General features: G+C 43.0%; 1 protein-coding gene across 4 annotated transcripts in view; it reads right to left on the reverse strand.

Annotated features, from left to right (window-relative positions):
* The window catches only part of SPECC1 (sperm antigen with calponin homology and coiled-coil domains 1), a 234889-nt gene that overhangs the window by 129450 nt on the left and 91350 nt on the right, over positions 1 to 14089 (reverse strand). For all 4 annotated transcript variants that reach the window (XM_066599531.1, XM_066599532.1, XM_066599534.1 and 1 more), the window contains one exon: positions 1524 to 3091. In XM_066599531.1, coding sequence (XP_066455628.1) covers positions 1524 to 3091 — 1568 coding nt within the window. The remainder of the gene's footprint in view (positions 1 to 1523; positions 3092 to 14089) is intronic.

The following is a 14089-nucleotide window of genomic DNA, read 5'->3' on the forward strand; positions in this document are numbered from 1 at the left end:
TTTTTTTAAATTTACTGCAGAAAGTACATAAAATAAACACGCATACTCCGCTCTGCCGATCTTCCGGCGTCTAGCCTCTGTAGTCCATACGGCATCGGTCCCATGTCTACTTCCGAGGTGCACGATAATGCAACACAGAAGTCAACCTATGCTGTGTGAATTACAGAGGCTGGGGACCGGGAGGATCAGCAGAGGTGAGTATGTGTGTTTATTATTTTACCCATGCATATAACAGGCAGCATTACCATAGGGGAGCATGAGGGGTATTATTATTAGGAAAGAGGTAACAGGTGAGGCCTCATTAAAATAAAGTGGCCATGAGGAGCAATATTAGTATAAGAGGACTTTGAGGGGCAGTCTTATTAAGTGGGGGCCAGGATGGGCATGATTACTAAAAAGATGGCCCTGAGGTGCAGCCGATGACCGATAGGTCATCAATGTCTGATCGTGGAGGGGCCCAAATTCAGGCATCCCCACCGATCCAGATGTTTGAAGGGGTCATGATACTTCTGTAAGCGCTGTGACTGCTTCTATGTTTACATCGGATTAGAATGCAGTTTATACTCAAAGCGTCATACTTTTTATAGCAGCCATTCTAAATACTACAGCCTTGTCCCATTGAAGTGTGTTCACTACTAGGAAATACACTAGATGAATTAGCTGTCCAGCATAAGACTGCTTGAATAAAGGAAAGTAGTACTTTAACGAGTCAAATGGAGTTTAACCCTTTCCAATCCACTGTCTGACATCTAAAGACTTTCTAATTGAAGGCTGTACAGCTCCGATGTCGGAAGACGTCCGGCAGGGCATTCTAACTGTAGATTACTGGCCGCTCTGTTGTCAGGGGCCTCTCCAGCATGTCCCATATCGCAGTACTGGCTCTACCCAGCAGATGGCGCCATTGTATAATGGCAGTAAGAGAAAGCCCCCTAGGAAACCCTGAATCTAAAATTGGATTGCAAAGAGTTAAAGGTGCAAACTTTGGACTCTGATCTGGTTTCCCTTCATTTCCATCATTTTTTTAGAGGATACAACAGCTTAGTCATTTCCAAGCAAGCAGGCTCATAACCTGACGCATGGTAAGCCACCAGATCCATAACCTAACGTGTTTTATCACTAGACTTAAAGGGGGTTGTGCAGTTTAGAAAATCCAATTTTATGTAGCCTATTATTAGGGAACTGAAACCTAATGGAGGGGGATCCTTAATTCAGAACCCTCATCAGAAGTGGGAAGAGGTTACAAGAAGGGTCTCTCACTTACTGAGAGTTCAGCATTAGACGGACAACCCACTGATTTGAATAGGTAGATTTCCCTGTAGTGTTGCTTCTGGGAAACTGAACAATTATTGCAAAGTTTACCCACAAATTACAGCTGATTGTTGTTGAACCCAGCAGGACAATTTAAGATCAGCTTATAGTAAAAGTATGGATTAGCCAACGTAGAGAACCCCTGTAAAAGCCCGAAGAAGTAAACAAGAGTGTTTGTGGCAATGCATTTGACAAAAATGATATATCCAGCTAACCTTAGCCAGAAGACACTGAAGTTGTTTTACTTCGCTGTTGGCCTTCAGGAGCTCTTGTCGAAGTTCTGAGCACATTAGGTCTAGATGTTCTTTGTCCATGTGGGCAGATTTCGGCGTCTCTTCAGAGGCAAAGTTCCCTGGGTTGTTTACTGCTACCGCTGCGATTTCAGGTACTTTCTGCCTCTCTCCATCCAACTGAGTTTTCAAACAGTTCATTTCAATCTTGAGATTCTCAATGATGACTTTTTGGTCCTCCTCAGCCATTGATGCAATGCTTTTCTCTCTTCGTTCACTGTCCAATAGATTTTGTAATTTACCGATTTCTTCCTTTAGTCTTTTGATCATTACCTGAGCCTCTTGGTGCTCTTTCTCAAGACTTCTTAGGCTACTTGTTAACTGCTGCTGAATGTTGAGCAGTTTTTCCCTTTCGAATTGAGATTGTTCAACAAGTTCTGTGTACTTCTTCTCCATCTCGACTAATTTGCCCTGGACTTGTGCTTCTTCTGTCTTTGACCTTTCTTGTAGTAGGGCCATTAACTTCTCGTTTTCCTGACTGAGCTGTTCTGCTCGCTGTCTTTGTTGTTGCAGGGAACTCTCCAGAAACGTTTTCTCTTCCACTAGTTTCTCGCTTTCCATCGTAAGCTCCTGCACCATGAGATTCTGATCAGATAATTCTTGTAGAGTAGCCTGAAGTTCTTCTGCAGTACTATGCTGATTTTCTTCCATTTCATGTATCTTTTCAGTCAATGAGGCTACAGAAAGGTCACTTATGTTATTTGGAGAACTACCACTTGTTGAACATTTAGAGCCTTGGCATGGGATGCTTCCTGAGGAACCGGGTCTAGATGGGACATCGGATATATGCTCAAAATCTGAATCAGGGGATAGAGATGCTTTTGTGACATCGCTACTTGAAGAACCTGATATGTGCAAACCACTTTCTCCTCCAGGCAAGTGACAATTCTCAGATCCACCACGCAATGGGTTCTTTGCCCTACTTCCAACACTTGCACCTTGCGTGGAAGGAGAAATGAGGCTGCTATCTGTCCCATTGCTGGTGATCGTATCAGAGAGAGGCGACTGCTCCAAACAATTTAATTTCTCTTTTAGATTTTGGTTTTCGTGCCTAAGCAAACTGAGCTCTTTTTGGAAAGCGAAGGTCTTGTTCTGCAGAGTTTTCAGCAATAGTTCAGGGTCACTACCTTGCATAAGATGCATTTCCACCGAGTTGTCCAGCAGGTTGAGGATTTCAGGGGAAGAACTTTCTTTGTCCTTGCATTTTTGCAATTCACTTTGTAGTTTGCTGATTTCAAAATCTTTTGTCTTTGCTTCAGCCAAGAGCTCCTTAACCTGCATTTCCAATACGGATTTGTTGTTGGTTTCATTTTCTTGTTTAGGTTTGGCAAGAACACGGAAATTCTTAGGTGCAAGAGTGCTGGGAGATGTAGGACTTGGTAGTGTTTTTTTAGTTGTAGGGGCCTGAGCACGCACGTTTGTTCTGTCTCTTGTGATTTGGGTAGACAGTTCTCGAGGAGTAGGTATACCAGTCTTTCTTGCTGCGGATAGCCCTAAAAGAATAAAAAAAATGTAAGATGTTAGTATGTAATACGCATATTTTTTTTAGCACAAACAAAAACAGGTTAAAGCTGAAAGGGTCAATTCCCCAATGACAGCATATTGCCCAAAGTTCTTCACCTCTACCTGCCCCATAACTTCTCCATACACACAACTATAAGTAATCCGATATATAATAATGCAAAGAGTAGCTCTTGAAGATCATTAGAGGGTTCCCCTGGCATCAAAATAAAAACAAAACAACTACATTTGTTTTCGTTACAGGGGGTAGATAAGTGGCATAAATAATAAAAAAAAAAAAACAAGATGCCCTTCAGCTCCAGCACCACTCCTCCAGTCCAATGCCAGTAGCTGGATTGCTGAATCAGACATTGGCCTTAGAGCAGGCTCACATGGCATCATTTAACAATGTATTACGTCTGCTTTATACACGGTGAATGGATTCAGTGAAAGTACATTGATTTTTATTTATTCATTCACATTTGCGTATATACATTGCGTATAAGATGCGTGTAAAAAAAAGAATGCAGCACGTTTTACCGCGTGTTAGGAGCGATCGAGCGCTATTGCTCTATATGGGTGCATAATAAACGCTGTACATACACGATCACATTGCGTATGTGCGTGAGATGTGCTGTCATGCGCAGTCCAAAATTGCTGCCACACATGGTGATAGGCCGCTTCACACAGCGGTAAAACGCTGCATTTTACTGAATGCTCATGTGACATGCAGATCTTTGGACCGCCGGATACCCCCCCCCCAATTGCAGCAGTGCTGCAGGGTCCCAGCAGACCCCGATTAGCTCTGCCAGTGACTATTGTCACTGCTAGGGGATGTTTTCCACTGTAGCCGAGTGTCCCAGAACATCATTCTGGATCCCTCCATAATTGTCATAAATGTCTGTCTTATGTAAATGCACTGTGCAAATCTTTCATGTCTATTTTTTGTGTGTGTGTTGCACGGCTGCAGCGTCTGAAGGGTTAACTCCCTTAAAATAATTGCCTGTGAGCTTTGCTGCATGTTAAATGTATCTATCTTGCAGTGTCATGTGACGTGGTGTGGATGAATCTATAAATATGAGTGACAGGGTTCCAGAAGGAGATACATCTCGTCTGCTAAGGAGCACCCGTCTTCCATCTGAGGGTTTGCTACCACAGAGGCGCATGACAGCGCACACACACATATTATATATATATATATATATATATATATATATATATATATATATACACATACACACACACATATACACACACACACACGCACGCACATATACACACACACACATATATATCTCAGACCTATTACATGAGGAATCCATAGGAGCAGCAGTTACAGGGGACAAGTGTGAAACAAAAACAAAGACAATGTGAATGTCCCCTAGAGGTCTTATATGACATCATGGGGGACAAATGGTAAAAGAAATAGTTACAAAAAGAAGTTTAAAAAATTACAGAATAAAATAAAAATCTATATATAAAAAAATGATAACTGCTGATGATAACTAAAACAGTCGCTATATGCACCTTGTAATCCCAAACTATACACATTATATATCACGTCAGAAACAAAAGGAGGAACCTATTCCCATACATCATTTTAGCGTAAATGTACTAATTTAAAAATAAAAAATAAATAAATTTTTTAAAAAAACAAACAAAAAAAAAAAACACGGTTTTTAAGCGTTTTTATCCCCAACATACCAAAAAAAATGGGGAAAAAATGCCAGTGAAGAAAAAAATATAAACAATAGTCCTATGTATCACACACACAAAAAAGACAGCAGAAATAATTTTGGTAGCTGAAGGAAATAAAATAGGACAGTAAAAGCAGCATATGGTCTAACTGTATATCAGTACTGTTGTATCTTTTCCTCCACCAGAGCTATGGGTGGAGACATGGGCTGGCCTGTCAGAGCTAGAGGAACGCCCACAGCTCCGGATTGGCTGCAGGAGACACGCACCTGCACCGAGCTGAGGACATTTAACAGAAGTCGATTTTCTGGCCCCCGCTCTGCTAACCTCCAGAAAGTATGTTCCTCCTTCTCCAACTGTTAGGTGGATTTACAACTGGCTGAGTGATCGCACTCAAAGAGTGGTCATAAATGGCTGCACATTCAAGTGGAAGAATGTATCAAGTGGGGTACCACAAGGCTCTGTCCTAGGACCAGTGTTGTTCAACATTTTTATAAATGATCTGGAGAAGGGAATTGATGAGAAACTGATCAAATTTGCTGATGACACAAAGCTAGGAGGGATAGCTAACACTAGGGAAGAGAGAGGGAGTATTCAAAAAGATCTAGAAAAGCTTGTACAGTGGGCAGCAACTAACAGAATGGTATTTAACAAGGAGAAATGCAAAGTCCTACATCTGGGCAAGAAAATGCAAAAAGCACATACAGAATGGGAGGAATTCAGCTAAGCAGCACATGTGAAAAAGACTTGGGTATACTAATATATCATAGACTGAACATGAGTCAACAATGTGATGCAGCAGCCAAAAAGGCAAACACAATTCTGGGATGTATTAAGAGAAGCATAGAGTCTAGATCACGTGAGGTCATTATCCCCCTCTACTCCTACTTAATCAGACCTCATCTGGAATACTGTGTCTTGTTCTGGGCACCCCACTTTAAAAAAGACATAGACAAACTGGAGCAAGTTCAGAGATGAGTTACCAAGATGGTGAGCGGTCTGCACATCATGTCCTATGAAGAACAGTTAAAGGATCTGGGAATCTTTAGCTTGCAAAGAGAAGGCTGAGAGAAGACTTAATAGCGGTCTACAAATATCTGAAGGGTTGTCACAGTACAGAGGGATCACCCCTATTCCCATCTGCACAAGGAAAGACTAGAAGCAATGGGATGAAGCTGAAAGGGAGGAGACACAAATTAGATATTAGAAAAAAACTTTCTGACAGTCAGGGTGATTAATGAGTGGAACAGGTTACCATGGGAGGTGGTGAGTTCTCCTTCAATGGAAGTCTTCAAACAAAGTCAGGACAAATATCTGTCTGGGATGATTTAGTAAATCCTGCACTGAGCAGGGGGTTGGACCCCATGACCCTAGAGGTCCCTTCCAACTCTATTATTCTATGATTCTCCTCCCAGCCCCGCTCGACTACTAAGTTGTGCCAAGCGCTTTTCCCCAACACTCTCCGGCAACTCTGTTACTCTGGCCCCCGCTGTACTGTGCAATTTCTCCTGACCCCACTGGGGGCGACTTTCTACCGCTGCTAGGCTAGGCTGCTCAACTGAGAGATGTGACTGGAGGAGGACTGGAAGAGAGAGACAGCGCGTGGCCGCCTTCAGGCGGGGAAGGACTTTGGCAGCACGCATTACAGCCTATATGCCAGTCCGTGGGGGTGACTGTCAGAGCAGGAGCCGGTAGGGGAGAAGGGAGAGTGGGTGTAACAGTGACAGTAGCCAGAAGAGGGGAAAGAACAATGCTACAGCAGTGAACATACTTGCCGCAGGTTAGCACAGCGGGCACCAGAAAAGCGCCTTCTGAATCTCTCAGCTCAGCGCAGGTGTGTGTCTCCGGCAGCCAATCCGGAGCTGTGGGCGTACCCTCTAGCTCTGGCAGGCCAGCCCATGTCTCCACCCATAACTCTGGTGGAGACCAGATACAACAGTACCGGGTGTATGTAAGGTCTGATCCTTAAGGGGTTAAGAGACTCGGCAATGCAGCAGAAAGATACAGATGGAACATCGCCAGCCGCCATGAAGAGAGGTTGCATAGAGGGGCATTTAACTGAATTTTCATACCAGGGTCTGTGAGCTCTTAGATACACCCGTGGGCTTAGAGCTGTGCCGCTGAGTGGCAGGTATAGCCTAGAACATTGCAAAGTAACAGTTTTCTGCAGTTTCAAATGGATTGTTAAATGCTGCACAATTTTGCAGGCAAACAGCGGCTTCACATGCAAAACTGCGCAGCCGACAATTAATTTACAAACTATGCCAACAAGCAGCGCTTTTCAGGTGCATCATAGCTGTCCAGATCCACAATGTACAAAATAAAAAAGTTAGTTGCATTATTTCAATAATTGAAGGGGTGGAGGGTGCGCCAAAATGTACCTTTGCCTGGGTGCAGGAAAACCTAGCTACAGTACAGTAAACTAATAACATTTAAAAAACAACCACGTAAATCAGAAAAAGACTGAAAATGGAAAAAAAAAAACCAACTGCATACAGTACGCCTCTTGTCTTGGGTTAAACACCCGGTAGACTAAAAAACAAAGAAAGTAGTGTTTAGCGTAAAGGGAAGATAGCAAAGGACAATCTGACTACAGAGCCGGCAGCCCACTCATACAGGTCAAAGAGGGAGACCTCCACAGCTGGAGAACTCCAAGCTAAAGAGCAGAGCCCACAACAAGATACACTGGAAATTAAGCCATTATTAAAGGAGGGGGATTACGTCACGCAGAGGACAAACAGTCTTGCATTCTGCTACAGTCCCAGCACCATTAATCCCTGTCACGCTCTCTCAAGAGCATTCCCAAGCACTTCCCCCAGAATGCACTATAGTGGCCTGATGCAACAATGAATACCCTTCAAGGCTACAGCTACATCGGGATGGACAAGTGGTACGAGCTGGATACATTCATGTAGGGATCATTACGTTATTTGAGGCTGCTATTGTCAAATATAATAATCTTTATTTGTATAGCGCCAACATATTCCGCAGCGCTTACATAGACAGGGTGAATACAGAAAGACAAAAAGTACAAAAATTACAGAACCACGGTTACAGGTAAAGGGGCTGGAGATGTGCACAGTATGGCGGGGTAGAGTGTGAGAGATGCTATACACAGACAATGGTCAGACATTTAGCCGTATGACGGCAGAAACAGTATGACTGCAGGGGCGGTTTATGACGGCTAGCAGGGATTGCAGTCAGTAGGTCAGGGAGCATGTTATCAGGCGGAGTACAGAGGGGTTTGTTTAGGGAATGCGGTATGCCTCCCTGAAGAGGTGCGTTTTTAGAGCACGCCTGAAGTTTTGCGAGTCCTGGATTGCTCGGGTAGCCTTTGGTAGTGCGTTCCAGAGGACCGCTGCTGCTTTGGAGAAGTCTTGGAGGCGGGAATGAGAAGTTCGAGTTAGAGGGGCGCGCAGTCTAGTTTCATTAGCAGAGCGGAGAGCCCGGGCTGGGTGATGGATTGAGATGAGGGAGGCGATATAGGGGGGCGCTGCGCTGTGGAGGGCTTTGTGGATGAAGGTAGCGAGTTTAAATTGAATTCTGTATTTAACGGGCAGCCAGTGCAGTGACTGGCACAGGGCAAAGGCGTCCGAGTAGCGGCTGGACAAGAAGATGAGCCTGGCTGCTGTATTCAGGATGGATTGGAGGGGGTAGAGTCTGGTGCAGGGGACGCCGATCATCCTAATAATCCTAAAAGGTGTCATTTCTCTAGAATCAATGTAACCCCTTCATGACCAGAGGTGCTTTGGGCCTTCGTACCCTGAGCAAAATGGCATCTATTTAAATGGTGCATTCTAAGGCTACATTACACGGGTTAGAGGGATATCGAGCCAAGAAACCCAGGCAGATATTGTGCTCGCCAACATGCGCTTAACCCATGGATGCGAGGCGCTTTTCATGCAGAAAGGCCTTGCATCACTTTTCTGCTTGTTTCAGGCGCATCGGGGGATCGGCAAATGTTTCCCATTGCTTTCAATGTCCCATTGAAAACAATGGGTGTTGCGTTCCGAGAGATCTGAAAAAAATAGGACGTGCAGCAATTTTCACCCTATTGAATTTAACATCAGCTGTTCTTAAAAGGGTGGTACCAAAATCAGAGTGCAGAAGCACGGGAGCGAGGACACACAGGGACAAGTGTAAGGCATTGTTTGCCCAACATTCGTCCCGTGTAAATGGGGCTTTAATCTCCAAGTTGAGCTATTACAATTGTTTTTGTTTGATTGATTTTTTTTTGCCAACAGCTGAAAGTTTGTAAAATTGGCAGATAAACCTAATTTGTAACGGCAATGAATAATTTTGATTGCAGCTACATAATAATCCTGCCTGCGATGATGAGAAATTATCTCTACAGAATAGACTAGTATGAGGCTCAGCAGTCTGTGTGAAACCTGCAAGATTTCATTACACTCTTAATATAGATATTGACATGCAGAATGAGAAAACACATCAGGTCCTTTTCTGATGACACATTCCCTTTAAGGCCGCTTACGGATGAATGTATTTTTACCCATGTGCCAGTTATAATACGTTTCATGTTGCACAAGGGTCTTTGATCACATCCAGGCACCAGGTATAACAACTACCTCTGTACGTCCTATAACTAAGCTCATGGCTCCGACAAACACTGAATAGGAGAGCAGTTCCGTGTCAAATCAGCAATTGCTCATAGTGTAGCTATGGAGACTGTAATATTGCAGAGGAGAAACCTAATCACTCCGCAGCATCAATATTATGTGCCAACAGTAGTCAAACAAAGTCATGACTCAGCAATGCTGTATATATAGGGAGGAAATACAAAAAGCTCTTAACTCTAACTCCTGCAGTTCTGTACTATCCTGGGTGGTCAATGAAAAGAAAAAAAAAATACAGGACGGGCCGCAGATTCCGCAGAAAAGCAGGAGTTTGAAAAAAGTTTATTGCTCATGTGGGTCGGCCTCACTTCCGCACAAATCAGCAGTACATAAAAAAGAAGACCCGGACAGGTATGTGCGGTCGCCGGCTGCGGGCAGGGTCGGATTCTGGGATCTGACCTGCCCGTGGACATGAGGCGTTAAGTAGGATAACACAATCAAACTGTGGGAATTGAGAAAAAGTATATTGATTCTAGGCGAGATACAGCAAATATAGAAGCATGTATGATACTACAGACTAATGGTCAGTAGGTCTCTTGCTACCCACCTGTGAAACACGGATAGTTACGATACATTCCCACTGTGCGGTTGCATCAGTCTCTCAAGTATCTTTATCCTAATAATACTGTCAGATAACTTAATCTGCAAGTATAAAATCTGGCAGCAGACAACTAGAATAGCTTAATTGTTAAAGTTCCAACCAAGAACTTTGTTTCTAGAGGAAACCCCTCCGAATTTCTTGGACCACCAAGATCCTGAACAAAACAGTCCTAGACCGCTACAAAACCAATGTTTCCATTGGACGGAAAAATTATGAAGCAGAGACTCTTCTACTTCGGTCACATAATGCGGGCCAATTCATTAGAATCATCGATAATGCTCGGAGTGGTCAGCGGCAAAAGAAGAGCTGACCACCAAAGAACGCGCTGGCTTGATACCATCAAAGTCAAAGCCCGAATGATCGAACTGAAAGAAGCCATACAAAACAGAACCGTGTGGAGGGGGCTGATCCGTAAACTGTCCGAGAGTCGGCCCAACTAAATGGATAAAGATAGATATAGATAATTGTAAAAGTTGAGTAAGACTGTTTTCACGCCTTCGTTAGGGCTCAGTTTAGGGTTTCTGTCTTTCATTGAAATGAAATGGAAATGCTTCAGTTTGCTTCTGTTTCGTTAGGTTTCCAGTATTTTGGAAGTAAAGATTAACACTGCTCTATTTTTCCATCCAAAAAAACGAAAACCTGACGGAATGGAAGCAAGCTGAAGAATTTGTTTGTTTTCTGTTTTGAAAACCCATTGAAATCAATGGGGAAAAAAAATGATCCAATTTTTTTACCCATTTTATTTCCGTTTCTCTCCTCCAAAACCAGAGCAGAGAAACGAATGAACGGAGCCCTAATGAAGGTGTGAAGGCAGCCTACAAATGTGCCTATGCACCATATACAACTCATTTGTAATTATAAGGACCATTTGTGCTGAAACGGTTCAATCTACATTCTACCTAGAATCGGCAAGTGTCACCGATCTCAGGGATATAAGCAGTCAGAGTCTTTGGATTTGCTGCACATATAAAGATCAGTGTAAACAGCAAGTCTAGAGATGCAGATCTCCCCGTTGTACCATGAGATACAGTAAGGCTCTGTTCCCACTATAATTCTGTTATGGAAGTTTTGATATTACACTTTTTGAATGCATCCAGTATATTATGATGGAACCCACTGACTTATAATGGGGTCTACAGATCTGAAAGCAGCAGCAAAAAATGGACAGCTACAAAAACAGCCAAAAAAAAAGGAAGTGGACGTGAGCATCTTCAATAATCTTCCTCTTTATAAAAGGCATTAAAAGGAAACCTACAGAAAAGGAACATTTTTGGCTTTAAGCCTCTTGAACAAGACTTCAGTTGAAGATTAAATATTGCTTTTCCTTAAGTTTTTCATGTTTGAACGGTTAGAGATGCCAACCTTCACTTGTTTCCTCTTTATCTTGTGTTATAATGGGGAATGCCAGAGTTACAACATCTTCGATAACAAGAACAGGGCTTGGCATCAAAGATGATGTAACTTCGTACAGAAACTACATAATGCAAGTGTGAACACAACCCAAAATGACTTCTATTTTAGCTACAAAACAATGACCTGTAATCAGCGGTCAGGTTGCCATCCCTTTAATTTTTTAATTTACATTTCAAAGGGGTTCTACAAAATAGAAAAAAAAAAAAGACTGGGGCAGATAACCATAGAAAAGAAAGAAAAAAAGTCTTAGATTTTCCAATGGTCTCCGCAGTCCAGCACCAACACTACAATCCCCACCAGTCCGATTCCAGAAGTGACTGCAGTGGCCACATGCTCACTCACCAATCACTGGCCTCAGCAGGCATAATGGCATGTGACCACTGAAGCCAATGATTGGTGACCAGTCATGTAGATGACTAACAGCATGTGAACAGTGCCTTCACTTCCAGATTTGGATCAGCTAATACCAAAGTGCCACTGCTGGACTAAGGGAGGCCATCAGAAGGTATGGCAAGGAGGACTTCTTTCTTTATTTTCCACCATACGTCCTTTCATTTTATTTTTTAAACCTTGGAAAATGCCGGACTTTATTTCTGAAAAGGTAAAGTCACCTGGTGCAAGCACCAAGTCATGGCTGACTTCTAGGTTGACGTCACACTGTGACGTTTTCTTGGCAGATTTGTTTTTGCGGGGTGGTTTGCCATTGCCTTTCCCAGTCATATTTTACCCCCGGCAAGCTGGGTACTCATTTTACCAACCTTGGAAGGATGGAAGGCTGAGTCAACCTTGAGCCGGCTACCTGAACCATCCAGGGATTGAAGCCGCAACCTTCAGGTCTTGAGCAGATGTATATAAAGCCATGGTGGCTTGGTTGATAGAATGATTAATGTTGATCATGTGCCGCAGGTAGACTGATAACGCTGGTAGAAGGGCACTACCGATTTAGTTAGCCAATTATTTTTTAATAGCTTATCCATCAGTCATTATTTTACACAATGACATCTACTGCAGCGGGGCAGTGTGACAATCAGCTAATAGCTGCGGGTTCAAGCTATAAAAATGCTCGACCAATAGCGGTTTTCTGCAGGGGAAGTTTTAGCTGTGTTTATGTAGAATTACATGGCATTTATTCAAAAGCTCTGTCTCATGGGAGGAGGGGGGGGGGGTTGTCTGAAGAACCCCAATATGACCCTAGTATGCCCTAATAGGGCGTAAGGACATTGGTTGTCCTGACTGGGCAACTTCTTTAATAGGAACTTGTTCATTTGTTTCTTAGGCCAATTATTATTTCTGTGTTAATACAGTGTTACATTTTGAATCCACACCTAATAAGCGGTTCTATCCCCTTATTACGCGCAGCACTAGAGGTGTGAATTAAACCAGGTTACGTGCTGAACTACAGTTTTTCTGAATTTAGGAGTTTATAGCCATTGAAAAATCTTCCAATTCACATCTTATGTAAAAGGAGTTGTCCATATCTGAACTATTGATGAGCTTTCTTCAATATCCTCAGCATTTTAATGTTTCCATTGATGGAGCTGTAGGAGCGCTCATTTTTTGCAGGATAACTTGTAGTTTTCACTGGTACCATTTCAGGTTACGTATGAATTTTTTTTTTTTTTTTTTTTTTTTTTAACAGTATGTTTTTTTGCTGTTCTTTTTTTGAGAATGGTTGAGCAAAAGACCGCATATTTAGCTTTTTTTTTACATTGTATACCGCAGGATAAATAATGTGCTCATTTTACTGTATGGGTTATTATAGACATGACAATACCCATTATGTATAATTTATTACGTATTATAGTTTATTAGTTTAAGTACTGACTAGAGATGAGCGAGCATACTCGCTAAGGGCAATTACTCGATCGAGCATTGCCCTTAGCGAGTACCTGCCCGCTCAGAAGAAAAGATTCGGCTGCCGGGCGGGTGGGGAGCGGCTGGGGAGAGCGGGGAGGAACGGAGGGGAGATCTCTCTCCCCCTCTCCCCCACCCCGGTAATGGCCGCAACTCACCTCTCACCCGCGCCGGCAGCCGAATCTTTTCTTCCGAGAGGGGAGATACTCGCTAAGGACAATGCTCACTCGAGCAATTGTCCTTAGCGAGTATGCTAGCTCATCTCTAGTACTGATGCTTGGCAAAGTCTGTGGAAAGAGAAGATCAGGACGACAAAGAACAAGATAGCTAGATACAATCAAGGCCACCACCAACATGTCAATCGCCGAACTGAAAGAAGTGGTGAAAGACAGGAATGCATGGAGAACATTGATCCATAAAGTGACCGAAGGTCGGATGCGACTGAATGGATAATCATCAACATAGTTTATTACATCCTATTTTATTATTTTAAAACTAGAATAACCTAAAATAATTTTTATTTTCGTCCCAGTAGGGAACTTGAACATGAGATCTTCTGATTGCTCATGTAATAAGACATATTACGGCTGTCAGTGTAAAATCGATAGGTAACCTACTAGGCCCAGCCTTGGCAGACCTGGAGGCCATTGTTAGACCTCAGATTGCCATACAAAATAATTGGCATCCTGCAATTGAATCGCAACGGGACCAGTTCACTGACAGAAGGGATGTCAAACTCCTTAGATGCGGTGGTCACTATTGACCATGACAGCTAAAGGATTAAAAGGCCGGGA

The sequence above is a fragment of the Eleutherodactylus coqui genome, chromosome 4 (assembly GCF_035609145.1).
Source record: "Eleutherodactylus coqui strain aEleCoq1 chromosome 4, aEleCoq1.hap1, whole genome shotgun sequence".
NCBI classification, from domain to species: Eukaryota; Metazoa; Chordata; class Amphibia; order Anura; family Eleutherodactylidae; genus Eleutherodactylus; species Eleutherodactylus coqui.